Source organism: Ambystoma mexicanum, chromosome 8 (assembly GCF_040938575.1).
Source record: "Ambystoma mexicanum isolate Mex_15411 chromosome 8, UKY_AmexF1_1, whole genome shotgun sequence".
NCBI classification, from domain to species: domain Eukaryota; kingdom Metazoa; phylum Chordata; class Amphibia; order Caudata; family Ambystomatidae; genus Ambystoma; species Ambystoma mexicanum.
This window is the reverse complement of record NC_090929.1, coordinates 1,024,617,273-1,024,637,592: the sequence shown is the minus strand read 5'-3', so window position 1 is coordinate 1,024,637,592 and position 20,320 is coordinate 1,024,617,273. Positions and strand designations below refer to the sequence as shown.

The 20,320-nt window shown below is 44.5% G+C and overlaps 1 protein-coding gene across 2 annotated transcripts in view; it reads right to left on the bottom strand.

Annotated features, from left to right (window-relative positions):
• Positions 1 to 20,320, bottom strand: part of KAT6B (lysine acetyltransferase 6B) — a 1,467,124-nt gene that overhangs the window by 559,169 nt on the left and 887,635 nt on the right. For both annotated transcript variants that reach the window (XM_069610967.1, XM_069610966.1), the window contains exons 11-12: positions 12,933 to 13,094; positions 12,361 to 12,454 (exon numbers count right to left, since the gene is read on the bottom strand). In XM_069610967.1, the coding sequence (XP_069467068.1) occupies positions 12,361 to 12,454; positions 12,933 to 13,094 (256 nt within the window). The remainder of the gene's footprint in view (positions 1 to 12,360; positions 12,455 to 12,932; positions 13,095 to 20,320) is intronic.

Genomic DNA, 20,320 nt, shown 5'->3' with positions numbered 1-20,320 from the left:
AATATTGACTTAAGTGGCTTATGATCAGTCCTTAGTATAAAATTCTGACCCCACACAAAAATGTTCAATTTCTCTATGCCCCAATGGCACGCCAAAGCTTCTTTTTCTACAACAGAATAATTAACTTCCGCACCTTTCAACATGCGAGAGGCATGCATCACTATAGCTTCTGTGCCATCCACACCCGGTTGTGACATCACAACCCCTATACCTGTATCGCTGGCATCAACAGAAAGAATGGTCTTCTTCCTCGTGTCCTACATTGCTAAAGGCTTTGCCATGTCAATTTTTCTTTTAATTTCTTCAAAGTCTCTCTCACACTGCCTGTTCCAGTCAAATACCACACCCTTCCTCAACAATGCCCTTAAACCAGTTGCGCTATCAGCATAGTTTTCAACAAAACGGTGGTAAAATTCAATCGTTCCTAAAAATAATCTCAATTCTGCTTTATTCTTCGGTGATTGCATTTTCACAATAACATCCACCAAATCTCTTTTTGGCCTGAGTCCTTCCTCTGATATTTCATGACCCAAATATCTACAACACGAGTCATAAAAACACTTCTCCCCTCGCAACGTTATGCCTCTTTTGAAAATTCCCAAAACTGCCTCAACCCTTTCATTTAACTCTTCCTCACTCTTTCCACATATGAGCACATCACCTTGAAAGCACCATACTCCGCTCACATCTTTTACAACTTGTCCATAACTTTTTGAAATACCGAGGATGCCAATATCAAAACAAAAGGCATGCGCCGAAATTGGTATATCCCTTCATACGTAATAAAAGCCGTAAGTTTCCGAGACTCGACATCCAGATTGATCTGATAAGCACTTGCCATATCTAGTTTTGCAAAGAACTTTGTATTGCCAATACGACTCAACAGTTCTCCCATGCTGGGAAGTGGGTGTCGGTCAGCCACAACACACCGATTGAGTTCCCTTAAGTCAATACAGACTCTCAAATCCCCATTACCTTTTCTTACTACCACTATGCTGAAATCCACTCCACAGCTTTGGCAGGCTCAATAATTCCTTCTTTTTCCAACTTCGCTAACTCTTCACGCACTGCATTACGCATTGACAACAGTAAAGGTCTGAGTTTAGCAGCCACTGGCCTACTTCCCTCTTTCACAACCATCTTGTGCACCATCCCTTTGAGACATCCTACACCATTGTTGAAGACCTATGGATATTTCACAATTACATCATGACCTTTAGAGGTATTTTTATCTAACTCTGGTAAATTGGCTACATTAAGAACTTGCTCCTCGCTATTGGGATCTAGTTTAATGCATATCCCCCTCTGTTCTCTCCAACCAGGCAAAGTTTCACCTTTCTTAGTGACATCAATTCTTCCATACGTCACTCTCCCTTTAAACTTGAACTGGGCATGACAACATCCCGGAATATCTATTTTACTTCCATTGTAGCCACCAGGATTCTTATCAGAAGGAAACAAATCTTTCACACAACCACCTATTACATTTTCATACACCACCCTGGACATCAATGTGATCTTTGAACATGAGTCCGCTAGCATTTTTACTGGATGTCCATTCACCTCCACCCAAGCAGAAGGGTGTTCGCATTCGTCGGATCCAGTGCAACGTACCATGTGCACAGTAACAATTTTGTTCTCTGACAATTCACCTTCCTCCGACGATGCAACATCGCAGTCATCAACCAACAAAGTTCCCTTTCCTCCGCCAATCTGATAATGTTTACAACAATTTTCAAAATGCCCCCACTTCTTACAAATACCACAATTGGCACGCCTCCCTGGACAGATAGGAGATGTTGACAGATGACGTGCACTACCACATCGAAAGCACAACCGATCATCTCTTTTTACATTCCTTTGCACGCTATCCTTCTGGAGAGGTTTGTTTTTCTGCTCACCACCCCCACCTTTACTCTGATCGGTCTCATAGCGCTTGCTGGACCTGACCTTCTGTCTCTTTTCCTTTAGATTATCCCTTTTTTATCTCCTACCCTCAAGACCTCAGTGGTTTGAGATGTCTTGTTCTCCTTAACAGACAATTTGGCTACACACTGCAAAGTATGCTCAATCCTTTTCGCAATACTTATAACTTCTTCCAAATTGGGATCATCTTTTAACCAAATCTCCTCACAAATTTTATCATTGGAACTGTGAAGCATAAATTGATCCCTTATATGTTCATCCAACCCACCACCAAATTTACAATTTAAAGACAGGTGCCTTAGAGCTGTAATATAATCCTCAACAGATTCCCCTTCGTGTTGGAACCTCATGCCAAAGTGGTACCGTTCTAGCACCGTACTTGTTTTGGATTCAAAGTGTTTATCTAGCTTAGCTAATGCTTCATCAAAATCGTTCACTCCCCCTTCCAAATCCAGTTCAGCAATGTCTGGGAGGGTGTCATAGATCCTCTGACCCTCATAGCCAAGGAAGTGCATCAACATTGCCACTTTGCGTTCTACAGACATCCCATTCCCACACGTTGCCCACTTAATCTTGGGTGGGCCTGGTGTGGGCATAAATACTTGTGGACCAGGAACTCCGGACAATGCCATATCTTCTGCTCACGATATGAGCGCAGTAGTGATGCTTCACCCAAAATAGACAAATTATGCAGAGAATGCAGTACAGAGGCAGTCATCCAAAGCACACGCTACACAAATCTTTTCTCTTTACTCTGCAAGCATCAGATTCCAGAACAACACCGATTATTAGAGCACACTGTCCCTCTTTACTCAGCCAACTTGGGATCAAAGCAGTTCACCATTTCCAGAACAATGGGGTTCCTGCAATACACAATCCCGCTTTGCACTGCACAATGATGGCAGCGCAGCACACGCCGCTTTGCTCAGGCTCACCTGTAATTCGCACTCGCCGGGACCGCCTTCCCGATTGAGCCCAAGGCATTGTGTAACGCTCACCTGATTCCCACGGAGGCGCAGGTCTGGCTTCGAGTGCTGATGCTTCTTCAATGGTGAAGCGCAGGACTCTGAAGATGGACAGGAAGGGCCCCTCTACTCTGGCTTCTCTGGCTCGCAGGAATAATCCCCTGTGCGTGAAAAGGGAGTATTACCTACTGACTGAGTTATGCTCAAGCCTCCCACTCTCTTCCAACCCTCCATGATACCCTTCCACGATTCCCCGTGAAGTCTCACCTTAGGGTCAGGAAGGATGAGCTCTCCATCCTGCTTCTGATGCAGGGGCGCGTTGAAACCCAGTTACTTCACTGGATTGAGGATTGATGGGAGTTCAGGTAAGCTTGACTATTCAGGTAAGGCTCTAAAAGTTCTGTTGCAAGTTCAAAAGTCCAAGCTTAATAATAATGTTCATTGTCTTTTTCCCCTTAGGGGCCGGGGTTCGGAATGCCGGAGATATGGTGCCGACCCGAAGTGAAACGTGCAGTTCCAGTAAATGACAGGTAAGTTCTGGATGAGCGCTCGGGTAATTCCCTTCCTTCTTTCACCTTGTTCTTGTCTTTTTCTCTCTAGGCTCTGGGAATAGGCTGTGGATCCGGATGATCGCTGCTGAAGATGGTGGCATCCAGGATAGGTGAGTGAAATGCAGCGCTGAAGCGATCGTAGCGAAATGCTTTTAAAAATGTCTTCCTTTTCAGGATCGTCGGTGTAATGTCTCCGTGGTGCTGATTTGGCAGGTAAGGTCTTTTGTCTCCCTTTGCAGGTGACCCAGGATACTGACAGGCCTGGCTGAGGTCCAGATGCAGGAGCCGACACGGTGAGCGTCCAGCTGCGAGGAGCAGAACAACGCGAAGCGTGAGTTGCTGATCGGGTGTGGTTTAAATAGCTTTGGAAGAAGTTCCAAGTGTGTATCCTTCCACCGATCAGGTATGTATCCTTCCCGACCACACCCGGGTGGAAAGTAGTCCCACAGGTAAAGTAGTTCCATTCAGGCATCAAGAGGGCCTGGATGTGGCAGCATGGTCTGCATCAGGTAAGTGCACATTAAAACACTTGAACACATGTCTAGCTTTATGAGCCTGGCGCCTAAGGCGCCAGGACTGCGTCCAAAGGGCCCCAGCTTGGGCCCGCTGGCACTCCCCTGGGGGAAATGCCTGCCTGCCTCTGGGGTTGCTGGGTCGGACCTGGCTCCTTGGAGGTAGGCATCATGACAGGCGGATTGTCGTGTACACCTTCTTTCAGGCGCTACTTGGAAAACACACAGGCAACATAGTGTCTCTATCCACAGCGCGGCGCCGCGCTTGCCCAACCCCACTGTCACTTCCGCAGTGTTTGACAGACTGTGCCACACGAGACCTGATCACGTGACGAGCGCCCGCCGTGCCCGCCGCGTCACCTCCTTGGATGCCCAAAGGGGAGGACTCCCTCCCTTGGCTAATGGTGCACTCCTGAGGGTCAGATTGAGTGCAGCTCTGGGAACTCCCTTCACTGAACGCCATGAAGGACACCCATCGCTTTGCTGTACTCACAACAATGCCGCGTTTCTGAAGCTGAGTAAACTATGCCCCATTTGACGGTCCTGCGCAGAACCAAACCACTGTTGATGGATCAGGCCTGGGTCTGTTGGGCACACAGCCGACCCACCGCGACAGCTGCTGGGGTCTCGGCAACTTCCCGTGGGACACCGTCCTCTCGCGACCTACAGGTGTTGGGGGTCTCGATGTCGCAATCGTGTCCAGAGAAGCAGAGCTCACTTCTCACATCTCATCCTCGTCGCCAATGTTGTGCCAATAATCACACCAGGTAAGATTATCATGTGTTTTATTGGCTTGCATGAAGAGCATCAGACAAAGACACCCAACACACAAAACAACCCAGGCTTAACTGCCAACACTTGAGAAATAACAAACAGAGGATTCTACATTCTGGAATGGGCCTACCTCATATGCTTACCCAGGAACACACAGATGCAGGCATAAGCCAGATAGACAGAAGCAGCTGCCTGACAACATACATACTCTTGCCAAAAGCATAACATAACTTATCATTTACATAACAATAAACCTGATTGCTCTGCCACTCTACCAAGGTCCTGAGTTAGTACAGACTGATGTTAAGAGTTGGAGATCATTAGGGAGAACTCATTTCTGTGCTAATTCCCTTCAACCTTAGAGACGCCCCAGCTCTTTTGTTGGACTTTTTTAATTTTAACCCTGGAGTGAGTGATACTTTCTCACTCTCCCATGTGTTTTGACCCAAGTTGGATTATGTGTTTCCTCTGTTTTTTGGAGTCTGACAAACCCCATAGGCATCTTCCTTTTGTATGATGACACACAGCACCTTCAGTGCAGTGTCAAAGAGAAATTCCTTAGATTTCTCAAGGTTTAAATACTTTGTGTGAACTACTGTTTCCAAGAATAGAAAAGTGAAATTGACTTTACTGTCCTTTCCTCTTTGTAGGTCCAGCAAACGGCATCTTATGTGGAGTGCTGGGGGTGGAGGTTACCTAGTAGCCCCTTATCCTACATTCTCATGTAACATTTACTGAGAACCCGTTTAACATTTTCCATCCTTAAACCTTTCCTTTCTGCAACCTCAGAAATCATGCAAAGTATAACTAGTGTGATATATAAATGCCATTACTGTCCTTGTGATTGAAGTCACCCCAGGGTGTAGGAATTGTGTAAGAAGCATATCCAAAGATTATCCACTAACTTGTGCGGATTCTGAAAAGTAATTTTGAAGTACATTTACATTGTTGCATGAAGTGCACTTTTTAAAGAATGCTCATTTAAAATTGATGCTAAATAAATATTTTTAACAAACTTTGAGTGTGTTACTTGGTTACTGGCATTTACGAATTTCATTTCTACAGCTCACATTTACCCCTCTTGAGATAGGCCAGGTCAATGAGACTTCTAATAAAATCATAGATAGTAGTCAGAAGACCATAAAATTCATCATTTACAGTCTAAAACGTCAATGAGACGTCAATTAAGATCGTAAATATTAATCAGTTAAAACCACCCTAAAAGTTTTAAAATGTCCACACATCTCCAATAAAATGTTACTGTGTAGAATATTAGATTATGGTCATAGCCTTCAATAAAGATAGACCAAAGCTGCAGCATGTCAGTACAATCATAAGTGTTGTTACACAAGCAAATATAACTTCGCCTAATTAACCTTAGTCTATCACAGTCAATCAATAAATGAACAAAGGTTCCTAAAACAGGGATGCTGCATAGCAGACAATGGCTTTCTGATCCAACAATCCCATAGAATGCACCTTTAGCTGCAAGCGCTTCAATTTTATAAAATTTCAGTAACAAATATTGACGCATTACGGCGCTATTTGGGAAGGCATCTATATCTGTAGGTTTTGTTATGCGGGCAGTTTTATATTCACAGTAAGTGCCACTGTGCCTTTTGGTGTATAGATTCATCAAGGTTTGTTCATAGCTTAATCTGGTTAGCACAGTTTTCAGCCGTGATTTCACTAAATACAGAATGCCGCAGGATGAGTTTCATACAGCCTACCTGCTATTTAGAATAGAAAGATATAACTGCTCGTAGAGTTCCTAGAGAGTTACAATTATCTAGTTGAAGGAATGCAGAGAAAAGGTAAACATTGAGGTGCCATTCTGAAGAACCCGCAAGTGTTCACAACCCTCTGAACAAATTCATGATCTATTCCATTGATGTCAAAGTTCAAGTATAAATCCTCAATAGATAGCGCGCCTGGCATTCTGAAGATGGTGCGTAGTCGTTGCTTCAAAGTAATGACATTTGGTTAGATAGCGATGACCCCAAACTTCAATGCCGTAATAATAAAGGATGGACAAGACCTTTGTTCGATATAGCAACAGCACAGTCGATATCGAGATACCACCTGGACGCCCAATATATGCATTCATTGTTCTAACAGATTTCATGCACTTATTTTTCGTTTCGAGCCATTGAGTGGACCAGTTAAGGGTATTATCAATACAGAGATCAAGGTATTTGTATGAACTCACACACTCCAAGTTGGATCCATTAAGGACACACTGGATAGTCTTGCGCGTATGGTATTTGCGAGAAAATAACATTGTTTTACTCTTAGCAATCTTGATTGAGGGACTGTTTGTAGTTGAGTACCTGCTCAGTGCAGTTACCAGGGATTGCAGTCCTTTTGGGGTGTGATGCATTAACAGGAGTTTGTCTGCATAAGCGAGCCAGCTAGTTCGATGGGTGCCAATCTTTACTGGACATAGATGTAATTTACAGAAGACCTCAGGAATGTCAGCCAAATATAGATTGAAAAGGGTTGCAGCAATTGTGCACCCGTTTCATCCCCCCGATGCGTTGGCATAGAGGTAGATAGTGTACCCTCGGCATCAAGACGTATCTTTACCATAGTGCCTACATGGAACAGCATCAGCATTTAACAGTCTGGGAGGAATGTTCCAAGTAGCCAGTTTTTACCAGAGTCTCTTCCGTAAGATAAAATCAAGGGCAGCAGAAAAATCGATAAACGCACAATACACAGTGCAATCTCTCGGAGCCATGCATACTGAAATGAGGACACAAGTATCAGCAGATTGTGGATGTTCGATGCTTTTTTGATGAAGCCCATTTGGTTCGGTGGAAGGCTGTTGTTATCGCGAATCCATTGGGTCAGATCGACAAGTAATTCTTTAGCAAAACTCTTAGCAGGAATGTCGAGCATTGCCAACATTCTATAATTGGTAGGAGCGTTCCAGACGCACTTTATGCACACTGGCAGTATGTGGCTTTTGCTCCATGTTACATGGCGGATGCCACACCTGCCTATAAGGATGAATAACGGGTATAGCGCATGCGTCCACATTCCAGGTGAAAGTTTAAGGACAGCATTGCAAATACCATCAGGGTCATGAAAATCCGACGTAACCTTGGGCATGAATGAGGGGTGCGTCGGCAGCACCACCCTCGTCTGAAGTCAAGAAAGGCTGCTTGCAGGACAGGGCCTGGATCTCACCTACACTTCTTGCAGAGGTGATGGCCACGAAGAAAGCTGTCTTACACAACAAACTTGAGCAGAGCTGAATGCATAGGCTCAAATGGGGGCCCCATGATTCTAGTCAGCTCCACGGGAGAGCAGGTATAGCAGAGATAGCCGCAAGATGCACCTTGATGGAGGCGTGCGCCTGCCCCGATTTAGCTAACGACAAATACGGAAGAACTTGCTGTGACCCTCAGAGGGTGAATCTTCTGCGACCAGCACCAAGTCGCAAAACACTTCCATTTGTGTCCGTAGCACTTCAAAGTCGACGATGCTCTGGCCTTGGCGAGTACCTCCTTGCAGACCGTCAGAAGTTTGTAACCACCAAACTCTAATGCTGCTGGAGCCAGGCCTTCATGTTCAGCGATCCTGGGTCGTGGTGCAGAATCACGCCTCCTTCCCTGGCTAGGAGATCCGGGACCTTCAGCATCTTGACTGGAGGCAATGCCAACATGATGAGAAGGTCCGGGTACCAGGTCTGCAATTGGCCACGCTGGTGTGACGAGAATCATCCTGCACCGGTACCGTCTGAGTTGCTGAGTTGACTGATGATTCGAAGTAGTAATGGCAACAGAGGGAGCGCGTATATAAAACCGGCCTTCACAATGGAAGCAGAATGTGTCCCATGTTGCGCAAACTTTGTATCCACTGGGACCACTACACACAACTAGGACTAGGACTACAGGTGTAAGCAAAACCAAGTTTTGGTATAAGTCTGTACTACACAGTTTTGTGGTAGCGCTGCTGAGCAGTCGGGCTCATCTCAAGAGTGAATGTGAGCTGTAAGGATGTTACACGGATGTCTATAATCACAAGTATTCAAAGACTTTTATACTCAAGGTTTCTTGGTAAAACACTTAACTTATTTCACAGTTGGTTATAAAACATTCACTAGAAGGCAGCAATCTATATCATACAAAAATATACTTCAGTACTTCACCATATCAGGTTCTGAGGCATTTAAATTACTTTGAAGGAGGAGCAAAATGGCATTCAGGGCATTTGAAGTAGGAGCAAAAAGGCATACATAATGAAACGGATATTACAGTTGCTCTTAAACAGTGCAAATAGTTTGAGTTCCCTAGAAGAGTTGATTCAATGCAATATGTTAGGCCAAAGTCAATGGGCTAAAGTCTTTTATAGGATAGAGCAGCTCTGGAAGTTAAACAGAAAAGTCTTTGCCAAAGTTCTCAGAAGTAGTTCGTAAAAGAAAGATTCATATGTTGGGTCACAAGCTGACTAGGCCTGCAAGTTGCCAAGGTTTCAAGTACTTTCTCAGTGAGAGGTAAGTTCTCTCGATCGGGTTTTGACAGTACCTTACAATGAAGAAAAAGATACAGCTGAAGATGTTTGTTCATGGCAGTTCCTGCATATCTTGCTGTTACTGAGCCTCAGTCGTGGGGACAAGAGCTGGGACTGGTCAAAAAGCTGGCAAATACAAATCTTCAATTCCGGTAGCTGTAGTCGAGCACACAAACTGGTGTCCTTCTCCCTGGCTATTCGGTTTCCTGCAGCACTCTGAGGAAAATACAACTAGCTCAGAATGGTATCCTGGTGGCTTACGAGTTGATTGGTCCCACCAACTCAAAGGGAGAAGTCGTCCTTGAAGGGCTTCTCTGTCGAGATGAACTTGGCGATTCGGACCTTCTGCAGGTCTTCACTGGGTAAATCAATGGTCCAGGAGTTGCAGCAGCTGTTCTCTTCAAGCTCGTCTTTGGTTCTTTAGTTCCAGTGGTCGACTCTGCCTTCCAAGCCAAGAGACTCACCTTTAATCCAGTTTCCTCCCAATGATTCCAGCCTAGCTGCCACTCACCCAGCAGAGTGGCTGTCCTTGCCGGACAGTCAGCCAGCCAATCACGCCAGAGTGCATTTGGGTCTCCTAGAAGACTAAGCACGGGGAGTTTCGGGCACCTCCCTCACTTCCTGCCCACCCCAGAAACTCGAGCGCCAGAGGCAGTCTTCAGTCCTGAAGCCCGCCAAAGTCGTAGGAACAAAGGGACCAAACCTGGTTTGGCGCACAACCTCTAGAAGGACCTTTCCAAAAAGAAATGGTGAAAAAAGAAGACCGGGACCCGTGTAAACAAAGGGGGCTCAGACGCCATCTTGAAAAACATGGCTCCCGCGATTTAACGCTACCGGTGTTCGCGGTCGGGAAAAATAATGGTAGTTTATTGTAAAACCACTGCCAACAACCATTTCGGGAGGAAAGGGTAGCATTTGACTGCTACATGAGTTTCTGGCCATAGGGGATACTAAGTAACCACTCCAGCACTCTATTGTAAAATAGGGTGTGCTGGGTCTAGGAATTTGGAAAGACTAGTAAAGTCAATTTCACTTTACTTTTTCTGGGAAACCGTAGTTTATCTCAGATAAGGTATTTAAACCTTTTGACTGCCTAAAAGGCTTCCCCTGTGTCAATGCACTGAGAGTGCTGTGTGACACAAATGAAATTATTATTCCTATGGAGTTATCTAAAACTCCATAATCAAAGAACACAAAAGTAAAACACACATCAAAATACATGAGAGTGGGAAAAAAGGCTCACTCTCTCTCCAGGTAAAAAAATCAAGTCCTCAAAATCCAGAAAAGTTGCTGGGGGTCTCTAAGGTGAAGGGAATTAGCACTTTTATGAGAATTCTCCCTAACAGAGTAAATCTCAAGAAGGACCTTTCCAACAAGAAATGGCAGAAAAAGGAAGACCGGGCCCTTTTGACAAAAATGGGCACCCATAGGTGTCTTACTGCAGCTGCAATTGCAGCCTGCACTAAAAACAATGGTAGGAAAAGTAAACCACTGTCAACAGCCATTAATTGTATAAAGGGTAACATACAAATGTTACATGAGAAACTAGACAAAGGGGATACACTAAGTAACCCCTCCACCACCCTATTGTAAGATAGTGTGTGCTGGGTCTATAAAGTTACAAAATGTAAAAGTTAATTTCATTTCACTGCTCTTGGAAACAGTAGCTTCACTAAGAGAAGGTATGTAAACCTTCGGGAAATCTGGAAGACCTCCCTTTGTCACTGCACTGAAGGTGCTGTGTGACACAATGTAAAGATGATGCCTATGGAGTTTGTCAGATTCCAAAGTCAAAAGAAATACAGAAAAACACACAGAATTAAAAGTACAAAGTCCCAAAGTTCAGCAAAAGAGCCAGGGGTCTCTAAGGTGGGAGGAATTTAGCACTAAACTGAAAATTCTCCCTAACACTGGAATATTCCAAACTATAAGGTCTAAACATTAATACCAAGCTACAGGACTTCAAAAGTATGGAGAAAAGGGGACAGGACATATTGGAGGGATCCTCTCTTCCCAGTTTTTTATGGATTGGATGATCACTGCATCTCGACATGAACATTGGATTTCATTACGAAGAACAATAGAATTAAACAATGTTGCTAAGTATGGTACCCAGAATTTGGGATTGTGTCTAAAAATCTCTCGACGGATATTCATCGGACCTGGGCTTTCCCCAACCTTTGGCTAAATAAAACATCAAAGAGTAGCCATTGCAGATATAAAAACTGAATATAATATGGTTTGTTCCCATATTTCACCATTTGCTTAGATGTTTCCAGCCAGGAACATAAGTTTCATAAGTAAAACCCTAGTATCCATAGGCGTTGGTCCCATTTTCACTTTGGGCGTTCGGTTGATCCACTACAGATTCAAGGGTGGAGACATGGAAAAAGCTGGGCATGGTGTCATTTTGTTTATCTAAGAAAGCCACAATGTTTTGGCAACATGCATCACTGTGGGATGTGTGAGGGAACCCTTAGTTCTTAACTGACAGTCTTTGTAGCATGCTACCCCATTTCAAGAGGCAAGGTACAGCTTCTGGATATTCACTCAAATTTGAAAGGTATCCTTGCTGTGGAATGGGGCATGAAACCAGTTAGAATGTGCATAAGGTGGTCTGCATTTGAAAGCCTTTGAGAGAAATGACCACAGATCATAATGCGAAAACCTAGATGAAGTCCTAAATAGGTGCCACAAAAATACATTTTGACAACGATTTACATTGCAACAGTCTAAAAGATTAGGGCGACGTGGTGTTAAATTAGTTAGGGAACTAGTGGAGTAGTTGGGCCAGTGATTCTTTTAACTCTGTCAACTTCCATAAAGGATTTTGTGCGGTACTGTGGACCACATGAAGCAGTGCCATCGCTTGCACACCAACGGCATTCTCTTATAGTGTTATGTCAGCAAGAGGGAGGGTAAACAAATTATCAGTGGGTGTAAATGGAAGTCTCTGGGTAGAGTAATCCAACTACTGTACGTTACTCAGACAAGGCAAGTAGGAACACACTATGCTGCATCACATTGTTACAAAACTCTGCCAGTAACACCCCACGGAGGCCTATGTTACTCACTTTTTTCCATCAATTCACTACACACAAAACAGTCACTTACTGAAATCTATGAGAAACCGCCCAAAGCCATGTCGCTGATACTGGGGCATGATCATGATGCAGGAGACATTATACTTCTGTTGGCAAAGCTTTTCCTAAAGAAAGGGGAAACCGCTTCATGAGTCAGGTGTCTGTTCGAGAGGGCACACAATTAAGACCATACAACAGCATTGGGACTGCATACTGGTGCACCTTGGTGTATTACAGATCAATCAGACAGATTTCTAGAGTTACAGGATTGAAGCATTCTCCTCACCATAAACACTTACAGGGATACTGCGAGGAATCTATCTCCATAAAGGTATTGTGCCGAAAGCTACAGTGGAAAAAGAGTGTGGCACACAGGGTGTCAATGCTCCATTTGGGCCAGAAAAAGCACACACATGGGAAACCGTTTAATTCATTCAAACAATTGAAGACCGGTTTTAACACAGTAGTCTAAAATACAATTCAGTTTTACAAAAGAGAATTAAATAAACAGCTACACACTCATAAGGGTTGTGGCCAGCGGCAGGAAAAGGGGTGTATTAAAAGAGAAGACTGTTGTGGCATGACAATTTAGCAGGTGCTTACCTTTGAAAAATATCCCACCAGGTGACAGCCCTTGGGGTCATTCTTTGTAAGGACGTAAAACAGGAAAGGCTCCACATCATAATACAATGTTTTGTGGTCAAGAAATAGTTTAGCTAGCAAGCAGAGATTTTGGCAATATATCTTACTCAAGTTTCCATCAACCTAGAGAGAAAAAGACAGTATCACTTGCAAGAAAAATGAACTCTAACATTTGACACCAAAATGCGATGCCTTGAAAGATATGCATTCATCATAACCACTTGCATTGCACCGGGCAGACAGTTTTTTTAAGCCTTCCTAAGCCTTTATAGAAGACCAGCCCTGTGGAACTCCATCTTGGTCCTGACACAAATAGTAGCGGTCCACTCTGAATTTGGTTGTTGTTCAGACTCATTTTCTATACTATAGCCTGGTGGACAGATGTATAGAAGGCCATCCTATATTGTGACAAGAACTTGGGGTTGTTCAACCTGAGTTACCTGGGGGAACCCAGATGTGGGCTCCCTGCTCACTGTGCTCAGAGAGGCACAGCTCCACCTCACTGATGAGGCCCAACAAGGCTGAAACGTGTATGGGGTTGCTGTTGGTACTCTTGTTCAGAAGGAAATTGCCATAGCATTTCGGTGCTGGACTGCCCATGTGGGTGGGACAAACACTGATATGCAAATGGATATTTCCTATCTGTGAAAGGTACAGTAAGCAAAAAGCAATGGCTGCGAACTCTCAAAGTGGATATAAACCACAGAAAAGGTTATCAAGCCATGCTCTTTCTGTAGAGGGGCGCCTGCTACCTTTTTAAAAAAATATATTTTGAGAGGGACAACTCTGGGAGCTGAAGCCAAACCAGTCCAAGGTAGCAAGGCGAGTGGTCTAGGCTAAGTCTCAAGAGGTAGTGAGCTTGTAAGGTGTCCACAATGAGCACAGACAGCAAAGCAGTCAAGAAACACACTTAGACAAACGGGTATAACTATGATTTACTTATGGCCAAAACACAGTGAAAAATGACTACCAACAGGTGGTAATGTCAATCAATACCAATATTAGATACATATATACAATTACGGGTGCAGGGCAAAATACATTTCAAACCCCTGAAAAGAAAGGTACAGATTAGTATTGGCACGCCAAGTTCACAGAGAATCAACCCCAACTTCAGAAGCTAAACCCTAGGTTGTCTGGGGTCTTGTGCCCAAAAGGTAGGCAAAGTTTCCACACAGTTTGTGAAGCTACAAAAAGTGAGCAGTTCCAAGTGTCAGCGGACAAATTAAACTAGCTAACAAACCTGCTCCCAAATTTCAGAGTGCTTGTGTGAATAAGCAATGGCAAAGCCAAAGTGTTAAAAGGGTTTTATAAAAGTTACCAAACGTTTAAAGGGGAGTTTAGGGGGCAGGTTAGTATTGCCATAACTCACCCCCTTTACTCTGATTCTTCATGAGACTTGGAAGATCAGTTGAAGGTGGTCCAGGGTTGCTTTTCCTGCTGTCAGCCTCAGACCTTGATTCCCCAGGGGTTGCAGTTTCGAGATCATCTCTGGTGATGTTTGATGCAAGGACTCTCAGTGGAAGAACGCAGCAAAACGCTATGCAAGGCCCCTCTCAAGACACAAATTGACACAGCGACGCAAAGGGCTTCACTTGCCGTGGTCAGACTTTCACTCCCATCTTAGGTCCCCTTGATGCTAGGACCACGAAATGTTGCACAAGCTGAGCACCAAGTTTCAGGCCTCAACTCAGAACTGTGACGTCTGCAGCCCGGTCGCCCAAACACAGGGCTGTTGTGGGGCACTTTCGAAGGCTCTTCTTCATAGGACTCAGAGCAGATGTCAAGAATGGATGTTCCCTCCACTCCAAGGGTCACAGCTCCTTAGCAGGATGTTAGGTAGAATTCTCATAAATGTGCTAGTTCCTCTCTACCGTAGAGACCCCCAGATCCTTTGCTGAAATTTTGGACTTTGTTCTTTTAATTCTAATTGTTTTCTAGGTTTGTTTCTTTTGGTTATGGAGTCTGACAAACTCCATAGGCATCATCTTTTACATTGTGTTACACAGCACCTTCAGTGCAGTGACACAGGTAAGTCTTTTAGATTTCCTGAGGTTTAAATACCTTCTCTGGGATAAACTAGTTTCCCAGAGCAGTAAAGTGAAATTGACTTTACTTAGCATTGTACTTGCTAGACCCAGCACACCCTATCTTACAATAGAGTGCTGGAGGGGTCACTTAGTATCCCCTGTGTCTAAGTGCTCATGTACCACTTTTATATTACCCTTTCCTCACAGAATGGCTGGTGGCAGCGGTTTCGTTCTGAACTACCATGGTTTGCATTTACCGCGGCTGTTCGCAGCTCTAGTAACACTAACCACGGAAGCCATCTTTTTCAAAATGGCGCAGAGCCATCTTTGACAAAATGGTCCCCGGTGGTCTTTTTTCGCCATGTCTTTGTGGAAAGGTCCTTCTAGAGAGTTTCTCTGCACGCCAAACCAGGTTTGGTCTCTTTCTTAATTTCGCCTTTGGCAGGCTTCAGGAGTGAAACCCGCCTCTGGCTCCAGAGTGTCTGGGGGAGGCAGGAAGTGAGGGAGGTGCCCGAAACTCCCTGTGCGTAGTTTCCTAGGAGACCCAAATGCACTCTGTGGTGATTGGCTGGCTGACTGTCCGGCAAGGACAGCCACCCTGCTGGGCGAGTGACTGCTAGACTGGAATGAATGGGAGAGAACTGAACAAAAAGTGAGGCTTTTGGCTTGGAAGGCAGAGTCGACCACTGTACGAAGGAACCGAAGAAGAGCTTGAAGAGGACACCTGCTGCAACTCCTGGACCGTTGGTTTGCCCGGTGAAGCCCTGCTGTAGTGCCAACTTGCCAACTTCGTATCGACAGAGAAGCCCCTGCAAGGACGACTTCTCCCTTTGAGTTGGTGGGACCACTCAACACCGAAGTAAGCCACCTGGACACCCATCTCGGAGTTGGTTGAATTTACTCAAAGTTGCTGAAGGAAACCGTATAGCCAGGGAGAGGGACACCAGATTGTGCGTCTTCCTTTTATTGATTGATTGATATTTTATTTCTATCACGTTCCTCCACAAGTGTTTCAGAGCTCGACTAGGCAAGGGAGGGGAACAGGGGAGAACAAAACAGCGATCTTACTAGGTCCAGTGACATTGAGAACGTGCAAGTGCATGGGAGAGGGGGGAGGGGAAAAGTGCATGGAAGGGGGGGGAGAGGTGGAAAGTGCGGAGCAGAGGAGAAACAGATAAATAACAATAAATAAATAATAAAGGCAACAAACAGTGGTAATGCAGCCAGCAATTTGCAAGTGCTAGATTTCAGGCAGCAGACAGGGTAGGTCCGATAAGTGCAGGAAGAAAAAGGGGGTCTGTATGGGTACAGATACAGACCCCAGTGCAAGGGGTGGCCCGGAGGCAGTGCGGGTGGGTGACAGGATGAGCAGTTACCTGGGCCCAAAAGACAGAGGGTGGCCAGGTGCCAAGAGAGAACAGATCAGCAGGGGAGATGGGGAGCAGGCCTTTTAAGCTGGCCTAAAGCTTTTGGAAGATTCTCCGGACACCCACGAAACAGGACTGACCAAGCCTGAGCCCCATCAGCAGGGTGTGGGACCCCACAAGCAAGGACAGTCCACCTTGACAGCCAGGAACCAAGTTGTTTCTATTTGCGGTAGCTGAAACGTGAAAAAGCCACTGAAAGTGAAGTTTGCTGGTTGCGGGTTTCGACAGTCCCAGTGTGTTGCAGGAGTCCCCCGACAGCCTCCCTTTTGTCCCCACGACTGAGGCCCGGGAATAGTGAGATTTGCAGTGATGTACAGGAACAGAAGTCATAGCTGCATCTTTTCTTCTTTACCAAGGTACTGCAAAACAAGTCTAAGAGAACTTACCTCTTACTGTTGAAGTGCTTGTAACTTCCACAACCCACAAGTCTAATCAGCTTGTGGCCCTACATTTGATTCTTCTTTTCATCAAAGACGCCTAAGAACTTGTGCAAAGACTTTTCCATTTACTTACCAGAAGTGCTTTATCCTATCCAAGACTTTTGGCCATTGACTTTGGCTTAGCATATTGAATTGAATAACTTCTAGTGAACTCAAAGTATCTGCACTGCTTAAGAAATGTGTGGTCTCTTGTGTTCTAATAACCTTTGCCTTTTACCAACTTTTAAAGAGTGTTCTGAGTGCCAACAGTAAGATACTAATGTCCCCAGCACCCTTGTTACTGAAGTCACCTGTGGGTGTAGGTTGTGTCTGTGGTCCATTCCAAAAGGGTCTTGTCCGATTCAGAAACTCAGAGTGTGCAGAAATGTAGTGTATTTGTGTGTTACTATTCTATTGCTCCCTTCTGAAGGCGGCTTTATAACTGACTGATACATTAATAATTGTTTATGCAAGAAACTTTGAGTGTAAGAGTTTATTTGAATACCTGTAACTGAACCGTTGTGTCGCTCCACTGCTGCTCACATGTCCCCCCTTGAGATAAGCCTGGCTGCTCAACACTCTACCAAAACTGTGTAGTAGAAGCTTATACCAAAGGTTGGGTTGCCTATACCTGTAGTCATAGTTGAGTTGTTTGTAGCGTTCCCAGAGTGTACTGCATTCAAACTTAGCCTAACACAGGACTGCTGGAGATCTTCCACAGGATAGGGCTCTACCAGGGGAGCAGCAGAAGTAGATCGCCGACGGGTCCACAGTCTCCTTGAAAGTTTTGTAGCTGGACAGAAATCTTGGCTCTTTTTTCTTCTGGGATCTCTCTAGAGTGGGTGCAGGGGTCCTCTTATTCCAAAGGCCAGGTAAAAGCAGCTGCCCCCACTAGCCAATGACAGATCTGGCCCACCCACCCACCCACACACACCCTCCCAGCAGTGGTCCAATCAGGACCACTGGCAGCAAATCTCATTCCATCCACTCAGACACACAGGCACCAGTATGTGGATTGGGACCAGACAGTCCCAGCGCACGCCCTGGCAGCAAACAGAGCCCGCCCGTAACCCACCAAAAGCCTCTGCTTTCCTGGACATTGGAAGTCCTTATAAGGATTTCCATTGCATCACAGGCCAGGAAGAAGGCTAAAAGACAAGATGGCCAAAGGACAAGCGAAAAACCTTGTTGTATGACCATGTTTGACCACTAACCACAGTTAGCAGCCAAACGCGGTGAGGCTAAAACAAAATGCACCAAGAAAAATTGTGAAAAGTCACTGCAGCCACCAGCCTATCCACTTTGCACACCTAGAGTAACCAAAAATCATCTGAGTGTTAGTCTAGGGCAAAACAAAAAGTGTACCCCATTGTACTGCATTGTAAGATGCATTGTACAATGATAAAAAGTTACCACAAGTGATAAGTTACTACAAGTAGTAACAAAGTAACAAGTCTAAGGGAAACAAGGTTTCCCAGTACTGACAGCCTGAAGGATATGTCAGTTCACCATAACAGATGAGCAAAAGCCAGTGCAAAAATAACAGGACAGATTCAAAAGTAAAAGCAAAAAGTTTGGGGTCCAAAGAAATGAAAGGAAATGTGCAGTTAAGAGGAATCTTTCCTAACGGTTGTCACATCAAGTCAAAACGTTTCCATTCATCACTTTTCAGTGCGAGAGCAATGGGTATATCCAAATATCAGTTGCACAGATGTTGCAGTGCCTAAAATCCCAAGCTACATATCACTAATGTCGCCAAAGCGTGTTGCTTGCGGTGTCGTTCCAACTGTTTGATGTGGACTACCACTTTTGGGGACCAGCCCTAACCGTTTTCCATTTCGACAATTGTACAAGTGGACTGAAAAAAACGACGAAAATTAAGGCTGTCCAGAGCAGTGGTTACAATTAATTCAATGCTTTTCCATCCATCATTTCATTTAAACAAATACTGACTGTCTAAAAACTACTCAGGAACGTATCTAAAATTTAAAGTGTAGGCTCCACACATGAAAAACCCCATTGTCCAAAGGCAACACACAAGAATCACTATTTTCTATTTGCAACCAAAACTTAGGGCCTCAATCCGGGTTTGGAGCTAACCATGGAGCAATTAGCTCCATGGTTGCCTCCGAAACCGTCCCAAATCCGGCATGGTGAATGGAGTAATTACCGGTCCATTCCAGGGTTGGAGGGATTGGTAATTCCCCATTCACCTTTTGCCCTTCCCCATTCCCATTCCTGCCCCATAGGGCTCAATGGGAATGGGGAAGGAGGTAATTACGGTACCGTAATTACCTCTGAGGTACCTTTGCGGGTCCCGTACTTAACTCCTACTAAAAGCAGGAGGTAAGGAAGGACCTGCAAAGGGAATACGGGGGTAAGGGATTACCGGCATCGGCACCCTTACCGGTAATCCCTTACCTCCAACCTCGTAATGACCCCCTTAGTCTTTTAACTGTGCAATTAGAAACGGTTTAACCAACACATGAGATGCCCACTTTATGACATATACATTCTTCTTGTATTTCCAAAACCTAGTTAAATGGAGGAGGGAGCAGTTAATACTGTTTCATATATTTCAGATCTATTCCCATTGTAGACTATAGTGGCAGTCTGCTCCCTGGGGGTTATTGGATGTTCGACAGATCACAAAGTTTACTCATATAAAATCCATAAACCACAACAAAAACATTACATGTGAAATCCATTGAAATATAAACATTAAAATGTAAGTATTAAATGATCAGATTGGTTAAATAGCAGTAGTAGATAAAAACATACATATTAAAATTGGTCATTCAATAAGTGCTTCCTTCTGTTCACATTACTTGAAGGTCTTCTGACAGATAGCAACCTATGAAGCAGTGCAGGTCTACAAAGCATTTCCATTTGAACTTGTCCACCCAAGTTATGTTCTCCTGATAAAATGGAATTCTAGGGCACATTCTTGCCGACACAAACAAAACAGAGCGCCAGAACCCTTTCAGTGCTTCATAAAATGTCTCCACCTATGACGAGTATTACTCACCGTATTAGCATTACTGATGCTTGTATCTGATACTTTGTTAGCCAATCCTGCCAAACTTGTTTTGTTTCGTACTCTGTATATTGTGTCTGTATATTCCATATGTTTCCTCAACCCACTTCTTGTAATTTTGTAAATTTCATGTCCTGCGTTTTTGTAAATTTTGTGAATTATAACAGTGCCTGTAACTACCTATGTAAGAAATGCGCCCAGATGCTCACGGGTTTGGAAAGCAATACAAATTCGTTATCTGCTTAGATTCACATGCTGTGCATATAGTCTGACATCTAGTGGTAATCGCATAGTATTGCATCTTTCTTTCGAGGATCGAAAGAGGACGTCGACATGGGCGTGACTGTAACACTATACATAACGTGATGTGTAGTGTACCCAAAATCCCTTGTGCGTCAAGGTCCCTCCGATTGTGTTTTTTCTGCCATGAGGGAGC